Source organism: Amaranthus tricolor, chromosome 10 (genome assembly GCF_026212465.1).
Source record: "Amaranthus tricolor cultivar Red isolate AtriRed21 chromosome 10, ASM2621246v1, whole genome shotgun sequence".
Taxonomy (NCBI): domain Eukaryota; kingdom Viridiplantae; phylum Streptophyta; class Magnoliopsida; order Caryophyllales; family Amaranthaceae; genus Amaranthus; species Amaranthus tricolor.
Window position 1 is genome coordinate 9,542,753 of NC_080056.1, and position 21,899 is coordinate 9,564,651.

The 21,899-nt window shown below is 32.5% G+C and overlaps 2 protein-coding genes across 3 annotated transcripts; one reads left to right on the top strand and one right to left on the bottom strand.

Annotated features, from left to right (window-relative positions):
• The first annotated feature begins 6,512 nt into the window (after positions 1–6,512).
• On the top strand, positions 6,513–9,821 carry LOC130825934 (60S ribosomal protein L9-like). The gene is made up of 3 exons (XM_057691387.1): positions 6,513–6,986; positions 9,387–9,509; positions 9,597–9,821. The coding sequence occupies exons 1-3, from the start codon at positions 6,615–6,617 to the stop codon at positions 9,681–9,683; spliced, it is 582 nt and encodes a 193-aa protein (XP_057547370.1). The 5' UTR covers positions 6,513–6,614; the 3' UTR covers positions 9,684–9,821.
• A 4,155-nt stretch (positions 9,822–13,976) lies between these two features.
• LOC130825759 (protein NTM1-like 9) lies at positions 13,977–18,331 on the bottom strand. 2 transcript variants are annotated; one of them, XM_057691155.1, is made up of 6 exons: positions 17,867–18,331; positions 16,976–17,256; positions 15,838–16,137; positions 15,609–15,723; positions 15,400–15,527; positions 13,977–15,146 (listed from the first exon to the last, which is right to left on the bottom strand). In XM_057691155.1, exons 1-6 carry the CDS (start codon positions 18,036–18,038, stop codon positions 14,367–14,369), a joined length of 1,776 nt encoding a protein of 591 aa, XP_057547138.1. In that variant the 5' UTR covers positions 18,039–18,331; the 3' UTR covers positions 13,977–14,366. The 2 variants fall into 2 exon arrangements, with proteins under 2 accessions (XP_057547138.1, XP_057547137.1); XM_057691154.1 differs by having other exon boundaries at positions 15,400–15,723.
• Positions 18,332–21,899: the final 3,568 nt, after the last annotated feature.

A 21,899-nucleotide genomic window follows, 5' to 3' on the forward strand; every position in this document is an offset into this window, starting at 1 on the left:
CTGTTTGAGCAGCTTGAATTGTTCTGAATGTACAGGTTTTATTTCTATGCTTTTCGGGTTGCAATGTAGATCCTAAAGAAACACAAACTTGGCTACATAGAGATTAGGTCCATTGTTGTAATAGGTTGATTTGCCGATAACTTGTGTATGAGGGAATCTGGTCAAGTTCTCGAGTTCCTCCAGTTTAGACCTTCTATTGTTCTCGGTCAAGGTGCAGACTGCAGAGCGATGCAAGGTCACTATTTCCTTCATTTTAGACCACATCTTAATTTTCTCATTGTTCTCGTGCATTATTGTCAAAGTTCATTTTGTCCATGGCCTACTAAAATCTTACTAGAGCCTTATTCCGTATAATCCATCTCAGCCACCCATCTTTTCCTCTCTACACGAAGATTACTGAAGTTGAATTCGATTTTGTTTTCCTCAAGACTAATGGTAAAGTTTAAGTCCAAATTTAATTGCTCAATCGATTCCTTGTGTAAGATCTTAATTTTGATTCTCATTTAACATTTTTCTTCGCTCAGTTGATAGTCCTATGATTCAGGAAAAAACCGTGTTCTATTTGACTTCTTTTTATTTTTTAGGTGGTCAAATAAGACTACATGTAAAAGAAAAATGTGTAGTGTTTTAAAATTTTAATAGGGGTAAAGTGGGGTTAGTATATGTAAAGATGTGAAAATGTTAAGTTTAATAAGGGTAAATTTGTAAAGTTGACATGCTTAAAATAGAAATGAGACATTTAGGGTGATTTGACCAAATAAAGAATTAAGACACTTAAAGTAAATAGGAGGGAGTATTTCATTTTATTCAAATTAAATACTTCTCATTAGATTTTGCATACTTAATATACTCTGTTTTTTTTTTAATGTTTCATTTGACTATGTTTTAAACTTATAGATTTAAGAATAAATTTAAAAATAAAATACAAATTAAGAGTGAATGATGAATAGAGTCTAAAAGCCAAATGGAACGTTTGAAAGAAACGGAGGAAGTAGTGTTTTTATCTGAAACACTTTTAATTATGCTTAGTTCAAGACTATAAAATTTTGATATGAATAAAATTTACATTGGGACGAAACAAAAAATTTCATTTTGCTATTTTTTGACTCATAGATTTAAAATAAAATAGAAAATAAGAGTTATTGGTGAACAACTTAAAAATCAATTGGCATATTTGATCAGAATGGGACTATAGGAGGGAGAAGTGTAAGTCATATAAGTGATTGATCACTTCCTTAATCCAAAAACGAAATCTTTGTACTTGCTACACGGTTGAGGGAGTATTGTGTTCTGGATTTCCTACCCACCAAATTTTCCAAACATACAAAACAAAATGTTATGAGCATTGATGCTAGAGGAAGGTTACACACGGGTCAATTAAAGCCGAACCGTCAAAGAGAGTATTTGAAAAGCTCAGTCCCAAGTACGTTGTCACTCTTAGTTTGGATAAATTAACTAAGGTTTGTTATATGGCATTAGGCCTTAAATGAAATATTTCAAGTAAATGCAAGAAGAGTAAATGTTATTCTTGAAATGACACAGTATAAATAACATTAAATGAGTTTGAATGTGAAATGTAAGGTAGCTTGATGGCATTAGTCATAGCTAACAATTATCTTGGATCTTTTGTTGTAAATGAATGTCCATATTGACCGTGGTGTGTATTGTTAGGTATTTCTATGGTCGTAGCCTTTTCCTACAACATTGATAGAGTCAAGCATTGCATTTGACATGTTGTCCTCTCATTGACGATGGAGTTGGATATTAAAGTAAATTTCACCTTTTACTCAACGTAAAAAAACTTTTTACTTATGTCAAATAAAAGCAAGCTATTATCTTTTCAATTTTTCATACATGTGGGACTTTATTGTAGCGGAACTTTTACGTTGCGTCCATGCTTTTAATGCTATGTGATTTAGGAGATTTGGAAAGGTTTTCCAGCTAAGTGCGAAGAATCATGACCTAGATTAAAGGACCCCGTTCTAGACGCATATTCGATATGCTGATCTTTGAGTATACAGATGGGTGCTTAATGGCTTATGTGTTTCCTTTCTTTTGAACTCTATCAGAGGAGCATTATCTTACTACAAGCATCACTTTTTAGCTTTAACCATATATTTACCTGTTGATTCTCATTATTAGTGATGTCCACAGTCTAGTTTAAGCCAAATCTGGTTTCATATACAGAAATGGAACTTGATTCGGACCGCTCATAAAGGATTAGGTGCGGGTCCAAGAGTTTGATACATGGGTTAGGTGCGGGTCCAACGGGTTTGCACAAAGGTTTAGTATTTCTATTTATTATTTTCTTAACTATAAAAATTAAAATAATTGAAGCATTACTTAATTACATAGTATACCATTGTCGAGTATTATCCATATTCTTTAAATGTCAATTGTCAATTAAAGCATTACTTAATTAAAAGAACAAAGCAGATGTAATTAATAACTAAATTAAAAATTAATAAAATAAAGTATTTTAATTAATTAACTACAAGAAGGGAGGGGGAGAAAGACAAGTTGAACTTAGTATCTCGGAAAAAAAAAAAAAACTAAGTTGCCTACATATTCCAAAGGAATCAAAGCCCATGTAGCTCTTGTCATACATTTTAATTTTATTTGTTGGTAGTTTTCAAATGGTATGTATATCATCATCTTCGTTATCATCTTCTTCTCATTGCAATGTCCCTATTGCCTCTCCTCACGATGATGCAAGCATATTCATTAGCATCTATGGATTATCATTGTTCTTTAGTCCATATATTCACTTGATCTCAATCTTTTTAGCAAATGCATATTTATATAATATGTGGAGGAAGACAAGTTCCTTTTTCATCAAGCTTTCTCTTACTTTTACTAAAAGTAGATTCTGACGCAATAATAAAAAGCTGAATCGTAAGTATATACTTTATAATTCATAATAATATCGAAGTTTGATGGACTTTTCATTCCACTATTTGAAAAAATATTTGACGTTGAACGTGATGAGGATGAAGAAGAGGTAAAACTATCATCATGGCTATCCATTATTTTAGCTATGATCGAATGAAACCTAATTAGATGTTAGGGGTGCATAAGGTTACAAAAATCATATAGGTCTCCTAAAAATTTTCTGCAAGTTCCTATGTAGTTGTGCATATCACTTTGTTGGAGCATTGATAGTAATAATCGGATTGACAAATTCATAGGAAAAGTCTCAAATTTTCGGTTTTAACTTTTATAATGTAAATTCACGCGTGTGAAACGAGTCTACCAACGTTCGAGGCATGGCAAAAAATGTTGACTTGCTTTTCTTTTTTAAGCAAAAACATAAAGTTATTACAAATATTACAAGTTTGCAAAGATAAACAATTTGTAATTTTATTTAAACTATAATTAAACTAACTAATACCTTCTGCACGACCTTGTTGTTGTGATCTCGTTGATGATTCTTAAAATCTATTTAATTACCTCAATAGGGTGGTTCTTCTTTTTCTTCTTCTTTTGCTTCTCCTCCTCCTCAAATAGTTGTTCCAATTATAGTATTTGATAATTTATGAACAAAAGAAATAATTAAAAAGAATAAGCAATAACTGTTTAAATGAAGAGAAAAATATAAAGTAAATAGTATAGGAGAATAGTAAAGGAGGTGGTATGAAAGGAAAGATCAAAATTATTCCCTGTATACATAAGAAAAGATGGTTGCAACAACTAGTTTTTTTTTTTTTTTTTTTTTTTTTTTTTTTTTTTTTTTTTATCAAATTTTGGACGGTTCCATGAATCGGGAATTGTCGTTCTATGGAACCATGCAATTCGGTTGAACCCGACCTCTGAAAATTCAATCAAACTGCACAGTCCAGTTCACCCGACCCTGTGGTTCTCGATTCGATTTTGTCAATGGTTTTTCGGTTCTATCAAAATGCATTTGGAACCACTCATGGCCCACTATTAGTCCACCATTTGAGAAATTAGTCCACCATTCTGAACATGCAACATTCAAATATAGTGAAATAAACCCAAATAACTAAAACTAAAAATGCCTGATTGGTGATTCAAGAATTTAGATAACAAAAATAGAGAGATTACTTTAACCATTCGTTTGGTTGTTGATACTAAATGACGTTAATAGAAATAATTTGTATTATAATTTTTCATAAAATGCACCATCTCATTCCCATGATAATGAGAAGTGGATAATCAAAAAGTTTTTTGTTCATAACTTTTCATTACCACCTAATATCACATCTTCAAATGATAATTCATTAAAATGAATTATGTGAATAAAATGAGATGACTGAAGTACAAAGCATGGCCATAAACTTATTAAGAGATTTTAAACCAAATTAGACTAAATTTTCATTACCATCTTTATTTGATACTGCCTACCAACCGACCTTAAGATTTATAAACTTAAACGAAACCCACTATAAATAAAATCACTTTAGTTGGTAACATCCAAATCTAAATAGAACCACAATCCTATAAAAAAAAAATATTAATTCGAATTTGTGGTTCATGATTCGTACTAGTCTAGAATTTATTTACATTTATATCAATTTATGTGTTGTAATATGATTGATTTGTGTTCGTTACTAAATAAAAATTGCCACAATACAATTTGCTTTCAGTTTTTTTTTTTGAATTGAATTAAATAATTTATTAATAAAAATGTCATCCGACATTTATAATAGAGTAACTATCAATTAAATACATAATAATTTTAATCAAACAACTTTCTATATAGAAAAAGTTACGATCATAATAAAGGAGATCTAACACTCAAGCTTGCTCTCTACTACATCGTTGTTTGATACAATTTTCTCTGTCGGGGTCTTTAGATCTTGTCTAGCTTTAAAAATAGTGATAAGTTTAATACCATTGACTGTATTAGCAGAACTGGCACCTATAATGACGTCATATACCTTTGCCATCAAATTGATAACAAGACTCCAAACTCTCACCATGAGAGACTTTAAAATCCAATATATGGGTAGATTGAATTCAATAAATGGATAAAATTTCTCTAACACAAGAGAATGAGTTTCATTTGTAACTAAAAATGAAAAAAAAAGCAAAAATAAAGAAATTAAGGGCTTACTATCAATCATAAGGTTGATAGTAACCCCAAGACTAACGATGGAGGATAGGGTTTTTTTTATTTGCTTTCAATGTTTAATCCTCTATAATTTTTTTCTTTGTGTTAGGGTTCTGTTTCAATTTAAGTGTTGTAATTAAAGTCCCTTTCAGAGTTAAAAAGATGAAAATTAGTTTAAGTTTGAGGAACTTATTTTCAACAATAATTGGTTTGCATTGAGAAATAATAATTGATTGAAGAAGATGTAAGGGATAGAAGGATAAAACGATTAGACGACGAGTTAACTAGGGTTAGGTAGGATGACTTATGTTAATTGGTCAAAGGAAAAAAGTGAAGTTAATGATTAAAAAACCAATTCAACAAGTGATTAAATGTCCGGTCAAAGTAAATTTGTTTTTACTCTTGTTCGCTGTTCATAGTATTAGCGAACAAACCCTAATATTAGGTTTAAATTTGCATGCCAAAATGCGGTCAAATATTTATTCGATGTTATTAACAGCGAATAAAGAAACTGGTAGCTATTAATAACAACAAACAAAATAAAGACAATATTATAACATTTAAAGGAACGAACACCCCTTTCAACCATGATTTTTTTTGCCCTTTTAAACGTTATGACATTGTCTTTCTTTTGTTCGTCGTTATGTAACACTTATTTTGACTTTTGAGAATCAAAATTTTCGAAAGCTTATTTTGGAAATTCTTTACAAAAACATTTATTTAAATTTTCACAAACACAAATTTTTAAATGAGACGGTTTTATGGTGAAACTAATTTTATTGGACCGGTCCATGTACATTTAATGTGTTAAAATAATCACTTACAATTTTAAAGTGATCATTTACTAAAGGGGATATAGATTTTTGATTGACTTTTAACTTATTGGTTGGTCAAACAGCCAGAAAAAGTGTTTGGTACATGACTTTTAAGAACCATATTAAAAAAACTACTACAATTAGTTATTTTTGTTGGTTTTTGGCTTGTTGAATCACTTCTTCTGTAATAAACAACCAACAACCAATACCTAAATTTACCAAACATCTTCATAAACAGTTGGCTAAACAACCAACATTTCCAACTGGTTAAACAAGCCAATTAAAAAATTTAACAACCAACAGTCAATTGTTGAGCATCCCCAAATTCGCGTGTGGAATAACATTTCAATTTTCTGGGCATTTATCAATTTTTACCTTGAAGGTATGAATTTTGAAAATTGATACCTTTAAGGTCGAAATTGATACCTCTAAGATCAAAATTGAAAAATTGCCTAGTACACGCGCGAATTGGGCTGACCCAAATTGACGGTTTCATTATGTGGCTGTCTCGTTCAAAACCAGCTGATTAACAATTGTCTCATCAGTGTTATGAGTCCGTCTCATGGTGAAACGGTTTACAAAACACCTTATATAATACTCATTAGGGTTTTTGTTTCGGAATCTAAGTTCTGTAGTTTCTGCCTCCAGTATATAATACTCATTCCCTTCATTTGCCTTCTCTTTCAACCCAGAAAAACCCTAAGTAAGAGCAAACCACATCCACAATGAAGCAAGTTCTTTCCTCTGATCAAATGGAAATCCCTGATGGGATTGAACTTAAAGTTGATGCCAAAATTATCACAGTTGTTGGACCGCGTGGAACCCTAACTCGTAACTTTAAGCATCTTAATCTCGATTTTCAATTGACCACTGATGAAGAAGGTAAGAAAATACTGAAGATTGATTCGTGGTTTGGATCAAGAAAGACTTCTGCCGCCATTCGTACAGCAATTTCTCACATTGAGAATCTGATCACTGGTGTTACTAAAGGATTCCGCTACAAGATGAGAATGGTGTATGCTCACTTTCCCATCAACGCTAGCATTACTAATAATAACAAGGGTATCGAGATCCGTAATTTTCTTGGTGAAAAGAGGGTATTTTTCTTTTCTCAATCCGTTGTTTCATCTTGTTTTTGTATTTTGGAGTTTGTTTTTTTTGTTTTGTTGGGAAATGTTGTGTTTTCATTGTGATTAGTTTGTTAAATCAATTGCAAATTGTTTTACCTTTTCTTTCTCTGTGAATGTTCTTCGTTTATTTTTTGTGAAATTTGAATGTTGGAGTTTAATTAGTTTTGTCATTTGAACCTGGGTGATTCAAAATGGAAGTTATGCTTGGCTATCTATGTAATTGTATTCCTTGTAAGCAATATGAATATGGACTCGGCTACTTGATCTAAATTGAATCAATGTGAGCAATTGTTGCTACCTGAGGATATATTCAACCATATCTAATACTATTCTACAATCAATAAACTAATTTTAATGATTAGCCTATATTTTCCTTCATTTTTTTTAATTTATTGTCACAAATCTTAATTGTTAATTTGTTGCTTGACCTCTTTTGTCATTTTGGCCTATCTCTTTGCTTTCTAAACTTCGTCAGTTCCAACCTTCCAATTCTCTAACAAGTGTATTTTTCAATATCATACATGACATAGTTAATGTAACCCAATCTTTTGTGATTCTGATTACAATCTAGGATACCCTATCCTTTTGGGGATAATCTGAATGTGCTCATTTCTCCTTGCCCCTCATGTGTATGATTTGCTCGCTTGCCTTCTCCTTCTCTTAGACCGGGACTTGTGCGGTATACTGGGTTGCTGATTCTATACTTATACTTCACTCGAATTCGGTGGTAGCTGCATGTTGTTTGGTGTCAAACGATGGTTGTAGCAATTGGTTTTGAGTTACAAGGTAGTGGCTTGGGTTTGAGAAATTAGTCGGGGGCTTACTTTCCAATGTTGTTTTATTAAATTGAGGTACTTGTATCCATGTTTAACTAAAGTTTTGTTGGTATTCCCTGATGTTGATATTTCGGTCTTCATGGGAATGTCCTTTTCCGTGTAGTTATTACCTGCGATTACAATTGTTTTGTGTTGTAAGATCGCCTATAACTTAGGGGTTCTTACAAGCTTTAACAAAGGAACGAAAGAAAGAACGATGAAGGAATGTTAATGGTGGAGTTCGAATGAAAGGAACTGATTTTTTTTTGTGTGTTTATGTTTGATTTTTGAAACAGCAAGGGAAAAGATAGTAATGGCTAATATCGATACTCACTATAAATCCATGTAGCAAGTAACGACGCTCTTAAGACTCAAGTGTATGCACCTAATACACTAAGCATAAGAACTTTTACAAATACGACTCTAATTCAAGAATCATACAAACGAGGATTGAAACAAAATGTTTCGGGTTTTCTTTATCATTAATCATCTACCCAAAAATATAATACATGCTAAACTATTTATAAAGAAAGCAAAAACGAAATAAATTTACTAAAAACCGACTAGAGAGCCGTGGGTTATGGCCGGCCATAGTGACGTGTGGTATTTACCACTTTGGCCGGTTGTAACATCTTGGTAACCGTCCATTTTGTGAGTAACTTCTGACGTAACTCCCGTCCCATTGTTGCCTATTAAAAAACTGAATAACTTCCAGCAACTTGCATTAAAAACCGAAAGTAACTACCTAAAATTAACTACCTAAATTTCTGATTTTTTATTTGATTACATAAAATAACTACCTAGCTAATATGGACTAAAAAGGACTTAAAAGGTGATGACTTTGAGCATGCTTTCTACGCCTAGCTTGGCTTGACACTTTCTGAAAATAACTTCCTTGTTGTCGTTGCTTTGACTTGATTTTCGTCTTTGTTTTCTTCTTTACTTGCACTTCCATGCTTGCCTACGACTTTTAAAATTCTTAAAAAAATATGACATTTTTGTTTGTTCTTTTAATTAAAATTAAACACTGAAAACATAAAAAGACCGACCCTAATAAACATAAAATAAAACATAAACTAGGAGTTAAGAATTAAAATTCAGATTTTGAAAGAGATAATGTTTGACTATGGATGATCTTTGAAAGGTGGATTAAATGATTGCTTGTTACATGACGGTGTGGCGCCAACCTTTTGTTCCAACAAATTATTATTGAATGTAAAATGAGACTTCTTGAGTTTGTTTAACTCATAGTTATACGACTGTTCTCCTAGATGTAAATTTACATCATACTATTCTTTGTTTGTTTAAAGAGTTGCACTTTCCTCAAAACGCTTTCACATAAAAATGTAAATGTGTAGGCATTAAAAAAAACAGAGGTAGTATAATGATGCCAGACTTTTCGAACTCAAACTACATATTTTGTTTGAGAGCCTTATGGTGGTAGTGTTTTTCTTTTGCCAGCTTTATGTTTGTTTTTGTGCTGGAATACTACTTCGATGGAAATTGAATTACGATTTTGTTCTCTTCTCGACTATGTTTTATTGCAATTTAGGTGAGGAAAGTTGACATGTTGGAGGGTGTGAGCATCGTACGATCTGAGAAGGTGAAGGATGAACTCGTCTTGGATGGAAACGACATCGAACTTGTCTCCCGTTCAGCAGCCCTTATTAACCAGGTACATGTGGATGGTAATTAATATATAAGTTCCATTATATTCATGTAAATTAGGGTTTATTCTAAATACTGGAAATCCCTTTTGCAGAAATGCCATGTCAAAAACAAGGATATCAGAAAGTTCCTCGACGGTATTTATGTCAGCGAGAAGGGAAGGATTGTTGAAGAAGAGTAAGCGATGAAGCTGTGTAGTTTTGTTCTGGTTGGACTTTGTGTTGGCATTACCCAGAATTCAAGTTTTTGATTTTGAGATCAAACTTGCATTTCATAGATTGTTACAATTTTGTTGCATATTAAAGAATTTGTTGTCTTACTCTTCTTTGTATGCAATTGCTGTTATGCATGCATTTGGTACCATTCTATTTTTATGCACAAGATAATGCAAGAAACAATAACTTAAAAGTCATCATGATAATCCATTTAGCAAATTTTAGCCTAATAGCAAAAGATGAATTCTATAACATATTATAATGTGGGTCAAATCTAGAATTGTTCATTCGGGTTATTAGGTTGACTTTGTGTCAATTGTCTCGGATTGTTGTGACCACTGAATTACAAAAAAATTATTTCGAATCAAAACATTCTAATATCGGTTTTGAATCTGTTTATAACGTGGGCCATGAGTGGTTTCAAATTGCATTTCGATAAAACTAGAAACCGTTGACAAAAATCGAATTTGGAACCACAAGGTCTGGTGAATTGGACTGTGCGGTTTGATTGAACCGCCACAGATTCGATTATACTGAACCACACAGTTCCATGCAATAGTCTTTTATAGTCCTAGGCGCACTAGACTAAGATAGATAGCATAGGTGGAAGGTGAATCTCTGGAGTCCATCCCCGCCTTTATTGAGAAGAAAGAGAGATTACGGTTGGACATCCATCACAGCCGTGATGCTTACCCGATTCGATCAAACCCATCCGTTTTTGCTTTCGATCCAGCAATTGATCCATAAGCACCAGTAAAAGCAAAAGCATATCCAAAAGCTGATACCAACAACAGTGGAGTAGAGAAATACCTTCTCTAATAGAACAAGTGGCATATAGGGATGGCAATGGGTCAGACTCGGTTCGAATTATACATACTCCGACTTTGCTTCGGATTTTAGTCGAATTTTTTTTTTTCGGTCCACCTCCACTCGAAGTCGGATTATGCATACTCCAAGTTTGCCCCGACTTGGACTCTCGGACCTCCAACGGAGTCGGATTATTATCAAACTTTATCATTGTGATATTGTACTAATGATTTAAAGCATATGAAGTTAACAAAATATATTTTTCAAATACAATTTAACAAAAAAATATGTACTTTGAATTCAAGTTTAACATGAGAAATATTCCTAATACTACAATTTAACAAAATTTTCTCGCATTTTGATTCGGCATATTTTATTTCTCTTGATATGATTTGTCGTATTTTGATTGATTGATCTAAATAAAAATACCAAGTAGTTTTTCAAAATCGAAAATTACAATTAGTATGAGAGAGAGCTTGAATTAGTCACGTCTAGAGTTTTAAAGAAAACAAAATGTTGGGTTAAAAGTCAAATTTAAAGTGGGATTCCTTCAGGGTCGGAGTGTCGGATTTTTAATAAGGTCCAACTCCGGTCCGTCTCTAACTTGGATTCGGATCGTGAAGTCGGAGTTGGAGTCGGATAACCTTTTCCTCGGACTCGAATTGGATTATTTTCCTCGGATCGAGTCGGATTAGGGTCGAATTCGGACTGAATTGCCATCCTTAGTGGCTAATGATAATGAGAGCAATACCGATAGCACCAATAGCATCTCTTCCAGTTCCTTTACTAGCCAAGTATAGATGAGATAGACCTTTGAGGATGACTTTCGTTTTTCTTTTAGTTGAAGATTTTTCTATCAAAGGTAAAACTAAATAGAGATAGCGCATTTGGCTTCATTTCCTTGCTCAAGGTCCTTCTTTCGAAGCTTTATCGGGTGATGCTGTCTGATGATATCTCAAACCATTAGGTAGACCTGGGAACCATCCTTATATATATTGGACCACCTATTCTATTTTTTTACTATTCTCTCTAACCGTTGTTTTTATTCCTATAATTATTCTCGTTAATTATTTCTTTAATTCTTTATTCAAGCAATTATTCTTTTAATTACATAGTTGGTCTCTTAATTTTTTTAATTATTTATTTAGTTCTTTAATTATCAAATATTATAATTACATCTTCCTTCTTGAAGAAAATCACTAAGATGGTTAGTAAGGTGTCAAAATCAATAGGAGGATTAAGCTCCAAAGTAAAGGCTACTTCTACTCCGACGGGATCAATAACATTGTCAAACAGTAACTATGAGCAAAATTATCAAGAATGATACAATCAAAGATGAAATTGAAAATGAATTGGAACAAGCAATTGAAATTAATGACAAGGAAAAAAAAGAAAATAGGTCTCAAGAAACATCAACGAGATCATAATAACAATAAGGTCGTCAACAACAACAACGTGCAAAACGTGTCAATTAATATTGATTAGTTTAAGTAAAGACAACCTAGTCTGGCCATGCCCCCACAAAGTGGTAAAGTCATGTGGACTACTTTTCAAAAATTAAAACTGAAAATTTGGTAGTTTTTCTATGCATTTTTCGATCCAACTATTACTATAGATGCATAGGTCATATCCATAGTGATGTGGACAATTATGTAGAAACTTGCGGGAAGCTTTTAAGAGACTTTTATGATTTCTATGCAACTCTATACACCCCCGACTGTGATACGTCTAGGTGTGCTAGCGTCTTAAAACGTTGTACAAGGTTTCATCCACTCAAAGCTAGAATAATTTAGTAGCCACGATAATATTTTTACATTTTCTTCATCCTTATCTCGTTCACATGTAGAAATATATAAGTAACTCAATTATCTACTAAAATCGCTTCCGAGGGTTATAATATATTCGAATGGTAGAAAGAAATCCATTAAATTTCCAATATTATGAAGAATTGCAAATGATATCCTTACCATTCGAACTTCTTTTGTTGAATCAGAGTATTCTTTTGATGAAGGTAAGAAAGTGCTTGAAGACAAAAGAACTCGCCTTCCTCCATATACTTACAAATATGTTTGCTAAAAAATTGGGATCAAGTGGTATACAGACAAACGGATCGAAGAACGATGGTGAATCAAAGTAATGATGATTCATGTTTGTTAATGGATATGTATGCATTATAGCGAGGAGGGGCAATGAGTACATCGTACCAAGAAGAAATTGATGATTAGGATTAAACACCATTTGACAAATACAATAAAAATGTATGACAAGAACTACTTATTGATTTCTTTAGAATACGTAGATAACTTAGTATTTCTTCAAAATAATAAGTTCAAGTCCTTTTTCTTCCCTATATTTAGTTAATCAGATGACTTTTTTTTTAAAAAAAATTAATTAATAGTTAAATTTGATTTCTTCATTTTATTAATTCTTTATTTGACAATTGACATACAATGAATTTACATTATACTCAACAAAGGTATGACATGTATTGTTATAGTTATAAAATTAATAACTAAATTTGATGAACTCTTTGGTCACCCGTCTGACTTGTCCTGACTCGTCTGGAATTGCCCGTTTTAACTACTTAGAAACGCCAAGAAACCACTTGAAACTAAAATCAAAATCGAAATTGTTCATGAGCAGTTCGAATCAAGCTCCACCATTGTGGGGTGAACCACAATTGATCCAAATTGAATTCTGGCCATCACTAATTGTGAAAATCAACAGTAAATAATATGCTTAAAGCTAAAAAGTAGTGCTGCTAATAGTGAGATGTCTAATGCTTCTTTATTGCAGTACAAAGGGAAGGAAAAACATAAAAAGTAAACACTTAGCAGAAGATTTATCTAAAATCTCCTAAAGCAGCATGTTGCATTAAATGCATGGAAGCAGTGTAAAAGTTCTACTACCGTATAAGCCACTTGTATGAAAAGGATAATGACATTACGTTTGGGACAAGGTGAAATTTGCATTTAATATCTAACTTCATTGCCAATGAGAGGGCACCACGTCAAAAGCAATGAATGACTCTATTAAAGTTATAGGGTGGGCGACCATAGAAATACCTAACGGTGCACACAAAGGTCAACATGGACATTTCTTTACAATAGACGTTCTAAGACAATCATTAGCTACCACATCCATATTTTTCACCATCAAGTTACATTCAAACTTATTTAGCGCTATTTATTCTTAGTGAAAAACAATATTGATAAGTGTAATTATTTGCACTTATTATTATGCCTATTTTGATACTCCTTTTACGAAGGTTAGACAATTTAGGACATTTTAAGCTTATTTACTCTATGTTTTAGATTTATGAGTATATGGTAATTATTAAATTTGTGTAAAAGTGTCGCTAATACAAGTACAGGGTACTATGAAAAGGAAAATGTGGTGTCCCAAGAGCTAAAGAAAGCAAGAAAATGGTATATACTCCTTAGAATAAAGTATCCAATTAAAACTGAAGAATTTATTATACCTTGGAAAACAAGTACACCAAAAAGTGAGAATTCTGATCCCCAAAAAATATTTTCTAACTCAAACAAAAGAATCAAATCTTGATTTAAGGATGAAATTTTAAGAATCATTGTGCTTTTCAGTGAACAAATAAGCGTATACTCTTCAATGGTGAAAACCATTCAGTAAAGATGCTAAAATTAGCCAACATATACTTCACAAAACAAGAAACTGTACAAGAACAGTCTGTGTTAATAATACATACCATATATATCAGCAATCTAATTCTGATAACCTAAACACAAACCAGTCTACAACCTGTGTTACCTGCTAAAGGTATGACACAAATATGGCTACAATATGAGGGTATTGTTAAGCAAAAATCAGCTCCATATCAAAAATACATTCTGACTTATCCACAGGCTTAAACAAGCCATTATAAACAACACAATTATAACTACCTTAACCATACGTACTGGTGTTGGCCTCTTGGACGAACTCAACTTTTGATCGGGTTCAAGTTTAGTCTCATCAGCACATTGTTTCTCATCAAATTCATCACTGAAAGTTGATTGCCGTTTCTGCTGCAGGCGAAGTCTCCTATGAGCAGTTCCCTGTTCAGGAAAATCTGAGGTACGAACCCCAGATTCTCGGATTCTGGGTCTTATCTGGACTCCTGTCCCAACAGCTTCACTTGCACTTGATCCTGGTTCGTCAGTATTTTCGCCAAGATCGTCTAGGCAGAGGGTATCGTCATGAGGAGGAATAGCACTACCCTCCAGGCAAACAGATTTCACACGAGGAGCAATGGTACTATCCTCAGTAACTGTTGACTTTGGTTCTCTGTGTAGGCGAAGTCTTCTTGGTGCACTTCCTTGCTCGCTAAAATATGATTGCGGCAAGTGCCTTCCACGGGTCCTTATTTGGATTCCATTGTTTCCTACAAATTGAGTTCTGTCTTCAGCCTCCACAAAGCTTGCAGGAAGGGGTGGATTGTAATTTATTGCTTCTGGTATGTCCTGTGAGTTGCAGAATTGATTCAAAGACGCATCCGAGAAGACGTCACCATCATCCCAAAATTGATTTTGGAAAAGTTCTTTGTAGCCGTTTGGTTCATTATAATTCTTGTTACTAGGCATGCTGTTAACAAAGCCCGCATCATTCTGTACAAGAAAATAAGACATATTGTCATTACCCAAGCAAATTATAATCTACGTTGTACACTGTAACAGATCAGCCATGACCCGACCCAAGACTAGATAGTATGAACACTTCGAGTCTGCCCAAAATATTCCAAAGCTAATCTAAACATTACAAGACCAAGCAATCAGTGCTTAAACCAGGTTCATCAATGTTAATGAGTTTTAAAGCTATATCCGGTGAATGATTATAGGTAGTTACAAAGGTCTTTCCTACCTGCTGTTGGGCTATTTCAACATCAGACTCACTACACGATCCACTCTCCTTCATAGAGGTATTCTTCCACAAGTCACTTTCAACTATCACAGCCCCTTGATGTCCAGCTTCCTTGCAATTGGGAGCATCTGAATGAATAAGAATGGAATCAAGAAAGTGAGAAATAGGATCCCGGCCATTGATGTACTGTATGTGCAATCCATTCTGACCATCATCCATTTGTGAAGTGAAAATGTCATCCATGCAACCAGGTCCTTCGTTCTCGTGCATTGAGTTGATATTGAAGTAGAGCTCGGAAAAATCATCACCATAAAAGGAGTCCACCTGACAAACAAAACAAAATGTGTCAACAAAGAGGAATAGAAGACACCAAAATTGCTAATCCCGAAATAAATACAGATTGTAAGAAAAAACTTGATTAGTAATTAGTTTACTCACACCAGGCGTCATTACTTCGTTCAACATAGGACGATCAGGAAATGCAGTATCAGTTGTTAAACTCTCAGGAGTTTTGACAGCACAATTTTGAGATACACTTCGTTGCTCTACACTTTGCTCAACGGACAATGGAGAAGCCTGGATAACCGCTGCTTCTGACCGAATGTCTTCTTGTGTGATGCTCGTTGGATTAGGAGAGTCAATGTTTGTTTCAACTTCATCGATGTGGGAACCATCATCATTATCATCAGGTTTCGGATCGTCAACTTTCTTGAATAAGCGGCAAAGAACAAAGGCTGCCTGAGAAGGAAAATATTTAAATAGTTATGAGGAATGCATATGAAAAGTTGAACATCAGTAAGTCTAAAATGCAGTATCTGAAGAGTAAAACATTCAATTGTAAATATACCCAGATCCTCATCAAAGAAGACATGACATTTGTCTTGTTCATCCATCTATCATTTTCTAAAACAACATCAGGTTATCCAAGTATGGTATCTTCAAATAATCATAGAGATGTGCTAGCTCGCACACAATCCCACGAAGAAGGCAAAGACAGAGCAATAGAATGAGAATTTCAAAAACAAAAAGAACAGACAGGGAGGATAACGCAGCTTATACAAGGTCAAGATTTTGATCACTCGTCCTGTATTAAAGTATTAAACTTCATTTTCTTATAAATTACTATACAATTGTGTAATACATTACCGAGTAATTGCTTTTATTACATCATGACTTCTAAAACTAATTAGTCTTCCGTCTTTCAGAACTCCCATCTTTTCCCTCATATTACAATCGAGGGGAAAACTGTAACGCCAACAATAAGAAAACAATCGTGAAAATGTAGGTATGAGAATCAGTGTGGCAAGTACTAGTTATATCAGATTAACACCGCGGAATTTCCATGGGACAAGCAAGTGTTCAAAGCTAAAATTGTACCTCCAACACGAATTTTACAGGTCCACGCACACATGCAGATACACATATATCAAAAGATTACAATAAGCATAGTCTATTATTCCATATATGACTCTAACAAGAGGCCCCATACACAAGCATCAAAACCCCTAAAGCTGAATAGGACACCAGACGAAGTGAATAAAACATGAATCAGAAATGCAGGTGATCTTAAATATACCTGGCCGGGGTGTGAGCCATCGAGCTCTGGTTGTGTAGCACGATACTCATGGATAACCCAGGGGGTACGCTGCCCCTTAGGAGCTCGTCCGGTATAAAAGACAAGAGTCTTTTTCATACCAATTATCCCCATTTTTCTTGACTTGATGGTCCTGTCTTTACCAGTGGCTTTCCAATATCCAGCTTCAGTAGCTCGATTCGACCTATTACCATTGGGGTACTTCTGATCACGAGGACAAAAGAAAAACCATTCAAGATCATTTGTCTTGATAGCCGACAAAGCTGGATCACAACACCAACAATAAATACGACAATCAGAAAATTACTAACAAACAAACTCAAAATACAATAAAATAGAATTAAAAACACATCAAAATTAAAGCATTTGACTGCCATTTGTTCCATTATACATATACCCATGATCAAGTAGATAAATTGGTCAGAATCAAATTTTGAGATTGACTGAATACTATAGAAGTCAATCAAGAACAAGCACTAAAATATAATAGCGATTATGGAACTATATGAATATGATTTAGGCTCATCACAAGTATATTCATCCTTGATCAACAAGTAAGAAAAAATCAAAATCCACAGCAATTTACCAAAATTTAAAACAAATTAAGTCAAGTCAACTAACAGCAATAACCATAGTCGAAGAGCCCTAATTCCCCATTCTACGTATTACCCCAATTAACAAAAAGGCTAGAAATCATAAAAAAAACACACAACAGCATCCAATAATAGATTTTACCAATCCAAAAGCATCAAACCCTCAACATTACTTGAATACCCACTAATATTAACCCACTATTTACTAAATTACTTGAAAAAGCAAAGCAGAGATAAAGAACTAAAAAAAAATCAAAATCAATAAAGAAAAAACTTTTACCAGGTAGATCCCAAGGTTCAACCCTGCAAATATCAACTTCTCGAATACAAGCAACTTCACCTTGTTTACCATTGATCTTAAGCCTAAGATAATGATCGATAAGTTCAATATCTGTAGGCCTAAACCGAAATCCAAGAGGTAAACTCTCGAAAGGGGTAGCTAAAGAACCCATATAAATTTTTGCTCCTTCAAATAACAGATTCAAACTTTACCAAATAATTCAACTAAAGATGACGATAAAACATTGAAATTATAAATAAAGGAATAAATGGGAAAATTAATTTATGGGTTTTTTAAATTTTGCTGTTTTTTTGAATGGCTTTTTTTTAGGTTTTATAGATTTTGTATCTTTTTAAGTGATTCAGTAGCAGAAAAATTCTGAGTATCAAAATGAAGAGGAAAGAGCTGAGTAAGAGAGAGAGAGAAAGAGGGTTTGCTTACACAGGTGAATAAAGAGAAAGCTAGAGAGAGAAAAAATGGGGCATTATAATTTTATAGATGAAATTATAATCCCGCGTTAAAAAATGGCCGCGTGAAATTATATGCGAAATTCTGTTTTTGCCCCTAATAATTTCGTATATAATTAGTATAACTAGGGGCAAAAATAGAATTTGTGCATTTGTGCAAGAAAATAAGGGTAGATTTTAAATTAGGAAAAATTGATATTAATAATCTAATTTTTTGTTCATTTGCTTTGAATAATTACACCATTACATTATTTTCTAATAGTATGATATGTTGTTGGCAAACTTATCATAATGGTTAGATTATTAGAAAATAATCTAAAGGTGAGATTATTCACAATGAATGAGTAAAATGTTAGATTATTAATGTCAATTTTTTTAAAAATTATTATTATTATTTTATGAATAAAATATCTCTTAAATTATTTAGAGAAGTAGTTTAGAAACAAACTCACGAACTCCACTGTTAAGAATTTGTAGTCAGAAAATTTAAGAATAAGTAAGCATAAATTACCTTGAATTTTGATATTCTCGCTACAAATTTTTTTTAATATCAAATCAATGAATAGTACTAACTTTAAAATGAGTTTACAATCAGCATTTATTTTTAGCTATTACATGTAAAATATGATCATCATTATCATACTCAATATATCCCGTTTATAAAAAACTATGGTCAGGGTCTGAGAAGGGAAGAAAAAAGGCAACTCATACCCGTGAAGGAGAGTGCAGTCAAAGAATCCCTTGACTCAAGAAAGACCCATTACATGTAAAACAAGTTATATTATTAATACCAACTTTAAGGTGAGTTTCCACCAACATCTATTTTCGCCCATTACCGTAAAATAGGTTAAATTCTCCAAGAAAAAATAAATTATTTTAAATTAAAAAACTAAACCTCACTCAGCGCTATTTAAATTGCTATTTATCCAACAATGACATTTTTTTAGAAGTAGTATTTTAACCTCATTTCATTAGTTACAATTAGTAAAACTGATACGCTGAACACACTCAAAAAGGCTTGGCTAGTCATTAATAAAATGATAAATTTCCTCCGTTTTGAAATATTTGTTACATTATGGTTATTGGGCACTATTCATTGTTCAAGCTTATTTTATTATTGTGGATAATATGTAAGAAAACATATAGTCAAGTGAGATCTTGTTTGAATCATTTAATCATTTACTTTCGTAATATTAACTTTCTATAATTTTTAGATTTGCATAGTTTAATATATAAATGAGCAAATTATTGATTTTCATTGCATAAATAGTCAAATGTAACAAGTTGAACAGAGAAAGTAGTAATAACTAATTTCTTTGTCTCATCAAATTTACACTATATATATTTGTTAGGAAGATCAAGAAAAAAAGAGAAAAATAAAGTACTTTCAAAATAGTGAGAGAAATGTGTGGATTTGACTAAAAATAAGTTAAATTTATGAATGAAAATTAAAAGTTTAATATAAGATATAGTAAAAAATAAAAATTGGATAAATTTAAAGTACATATTAAAAAGAAAGATTGAACAAATTTGATGAGATAAATTATATTACATGAAATGAGGATGTATAGGTACGATTATTTAAGAAAGTAGAAAATTATTCTTATATGTTCGGTGTTCTCATTATATAGGAGGGCTTTTGAAATTTTATTTCGTCTTTAATTTTTCTTAATTTATTTATTTTAATACGTAGTATATTTTTTTGATTATTCGCAACTAAGCGTTTTTATTTACTATTTTCTACCATGAAACATGCCTTATATTTAGATTAAATAACTCAATAATAGAAACTTTAAGCTTATAAACTTTATATTTAAAGTTAAATTTATGAATGAAAATTAAGAAGTTAATATAAAATATAATAAAAAATAAAAATTGGATAAATTTAAAGTACATATTAAAAAGAAAGATTGAATAAATTTGATGAAATAAATTATATTACATGAGATGAGGATGTATAGGTACGATTATTTAAGAAAGTAGTAAATTATTTTTATATGTTCGGTGTTCTCATTATATAGGAGGGCTTTTGAAATTTTATTTTATCTTTAATTTTCTTAATTTATTTATTTTAATACGTAGTATATTTTTTTGATTATTCGCAACTAAGCGTTTTTATTTACTATTTCCTACCATGAGACATGTTTTATATTTAGATTAAATAACCAATAATAGAAACTTTAAGCTTATGAACTTTATATTTAAAGGTCTTCTCACCGTGAAATGGTCTCATACAAAATATGCCGTATAAATTTTAACGAAGCGTTATGAGGAAGATTTAAGAAGTCAGCAGACCAATGAGATACTGACAAGTAGGACAAATGGAATTACAAAGGCAGGCCCGTTAATTTAATGTCGTGGCGCTTTGAGAAAGGTACAACTGTACAAGTATTTCTTTACATTTCATTTTCAACTGTAGAGCTGAACCAAATGACACTCATTTGAAATCGACCTAATGACTTGAATGAACACCTTCAATCATATTCCAATCACAAACAATTTCAACTTGAATAATTTGTATAATAAAAATAATGTTCAACCGATATAAACTCAACTAAATTGGATTTTAACCGACCGAAATCCTAATTGAATGCCCAATTAAAAAACGATATAATCGACCCGGAGTCAATCAGAGAATCCAAAATAACTCGACTTGATGGTAACCTAAAACGAAAAATGACTCGACCCATAGTCTAACCAAACTCGATTCGACCTGCAGTATAACCGTTCTACATTCGAACTGTATCAACTGAACCCGATACAAATCCAAACCGAAGTTGCCCCGATCCAAAACTGAAACCGACCCACTGTGGTATTAACCCGATAAAAACTCGTACCCGATCAGACCCATAACCGAATCGACCTGATTCAAAGCTTTAATTACCAAAAAATTTGAACCCGAAAATATCCAAACCCGATAGAATCCGACCCAAAACCCGACTGAGTAACCAAATGAACAGCATTAGTGGTGGGACCTTCCGAGAAAGGAGATGGCGAGTGTTAGTGAGGTCGATTAGTTGATTTGATATTTCTCTGTAATTTTGTGGGATTTAAAGCACTTGCACTACGTTATCGTATCCATATCGTGTTCTCATACACACCACCGGTCCGTCCCAAAAGCTTTGTCTAAAACACCAAACTAAATTAGATATGAGTTATCATTTTTCTTTTCTTTCTAAATGAAGGAATACATTGAATATGTTGATGATGATTTCATTTGTTTTCTTATATTTGTTATATTGACCATTTACGCAATACCATGTGTTAATTTGACTATTTATATATTAAATTATGTTTGATTAAAATTTATGAAAAGTTAATAGCATGAAAACGTACGATTAGACGATTCAAACAAGATCCTATTTGATTGTATTTTTTGTTATACATTAATCGCAATACATAAAATAAACTTGAACGATGAATAGTGTCAATAACCGTAACGTAGCAAGTATTATAGAATGGAGGAAGTATTATTGTCTTTGTTACTCTCGAATAACATTATTTGACTTAAAAAACTCTCAATATTTTAGTTAAATGGAGCTATTTAATTCAAAGGGATAGACGAA

What these genes read in the sequence shown, in the direction of transcription:
- LOC130825759 (XM_057691154.1), bottom strand. Translation starts at nt 18,038, where the DNA reads ATGGGTTCTTTAGCTACCCCTTTCGAGAGTTTACCTCTTGGATTTCGG. An exon ending in ACGAAGTAATGACGCCTGGT is followed by an intron (nt 15,724 to 15,837) that starts GTGAGTAAACTA and finishes TTTGTTTGTCAG; the next exon opens with GTGGACTCCTTTTATGGTGA. An exon ending in TTGAAATAGCCCAACAGCAG is followed by an intron (nt 15,147 to 15,399) that starts GTAGGAAAGACC and finishes TTTCTTGTACAG; the next exon opens with AATGATGCGGGCTTTGTTAA.
- LOC130825934 (XM_057691387.1), top strand. Translation starts at nt 6,615, where the DNA reads ATGAAGCAAGTTCTTTCCTCTGATCAAATGGAAATCCCTGATGGGATT. An exon ending in ATTTTCTTGGTGAAAAGAGG is followed by an intron (nt 6,987 to 9,386) that starts GTATTTTTCTTT and finishes ATTGCAATTTAG; the next exon opens with GTGAGGAAAGTTGACATGTT. An exon ending in CAGCAGCCCTTATTAACCAG is followed by an intron (nt 9,510 to 9,596) that starts GTACATGTGGAT and finishes TCCCTTTTGCAG; the next exon opens with AAATGCCATGTCAAAAACAA.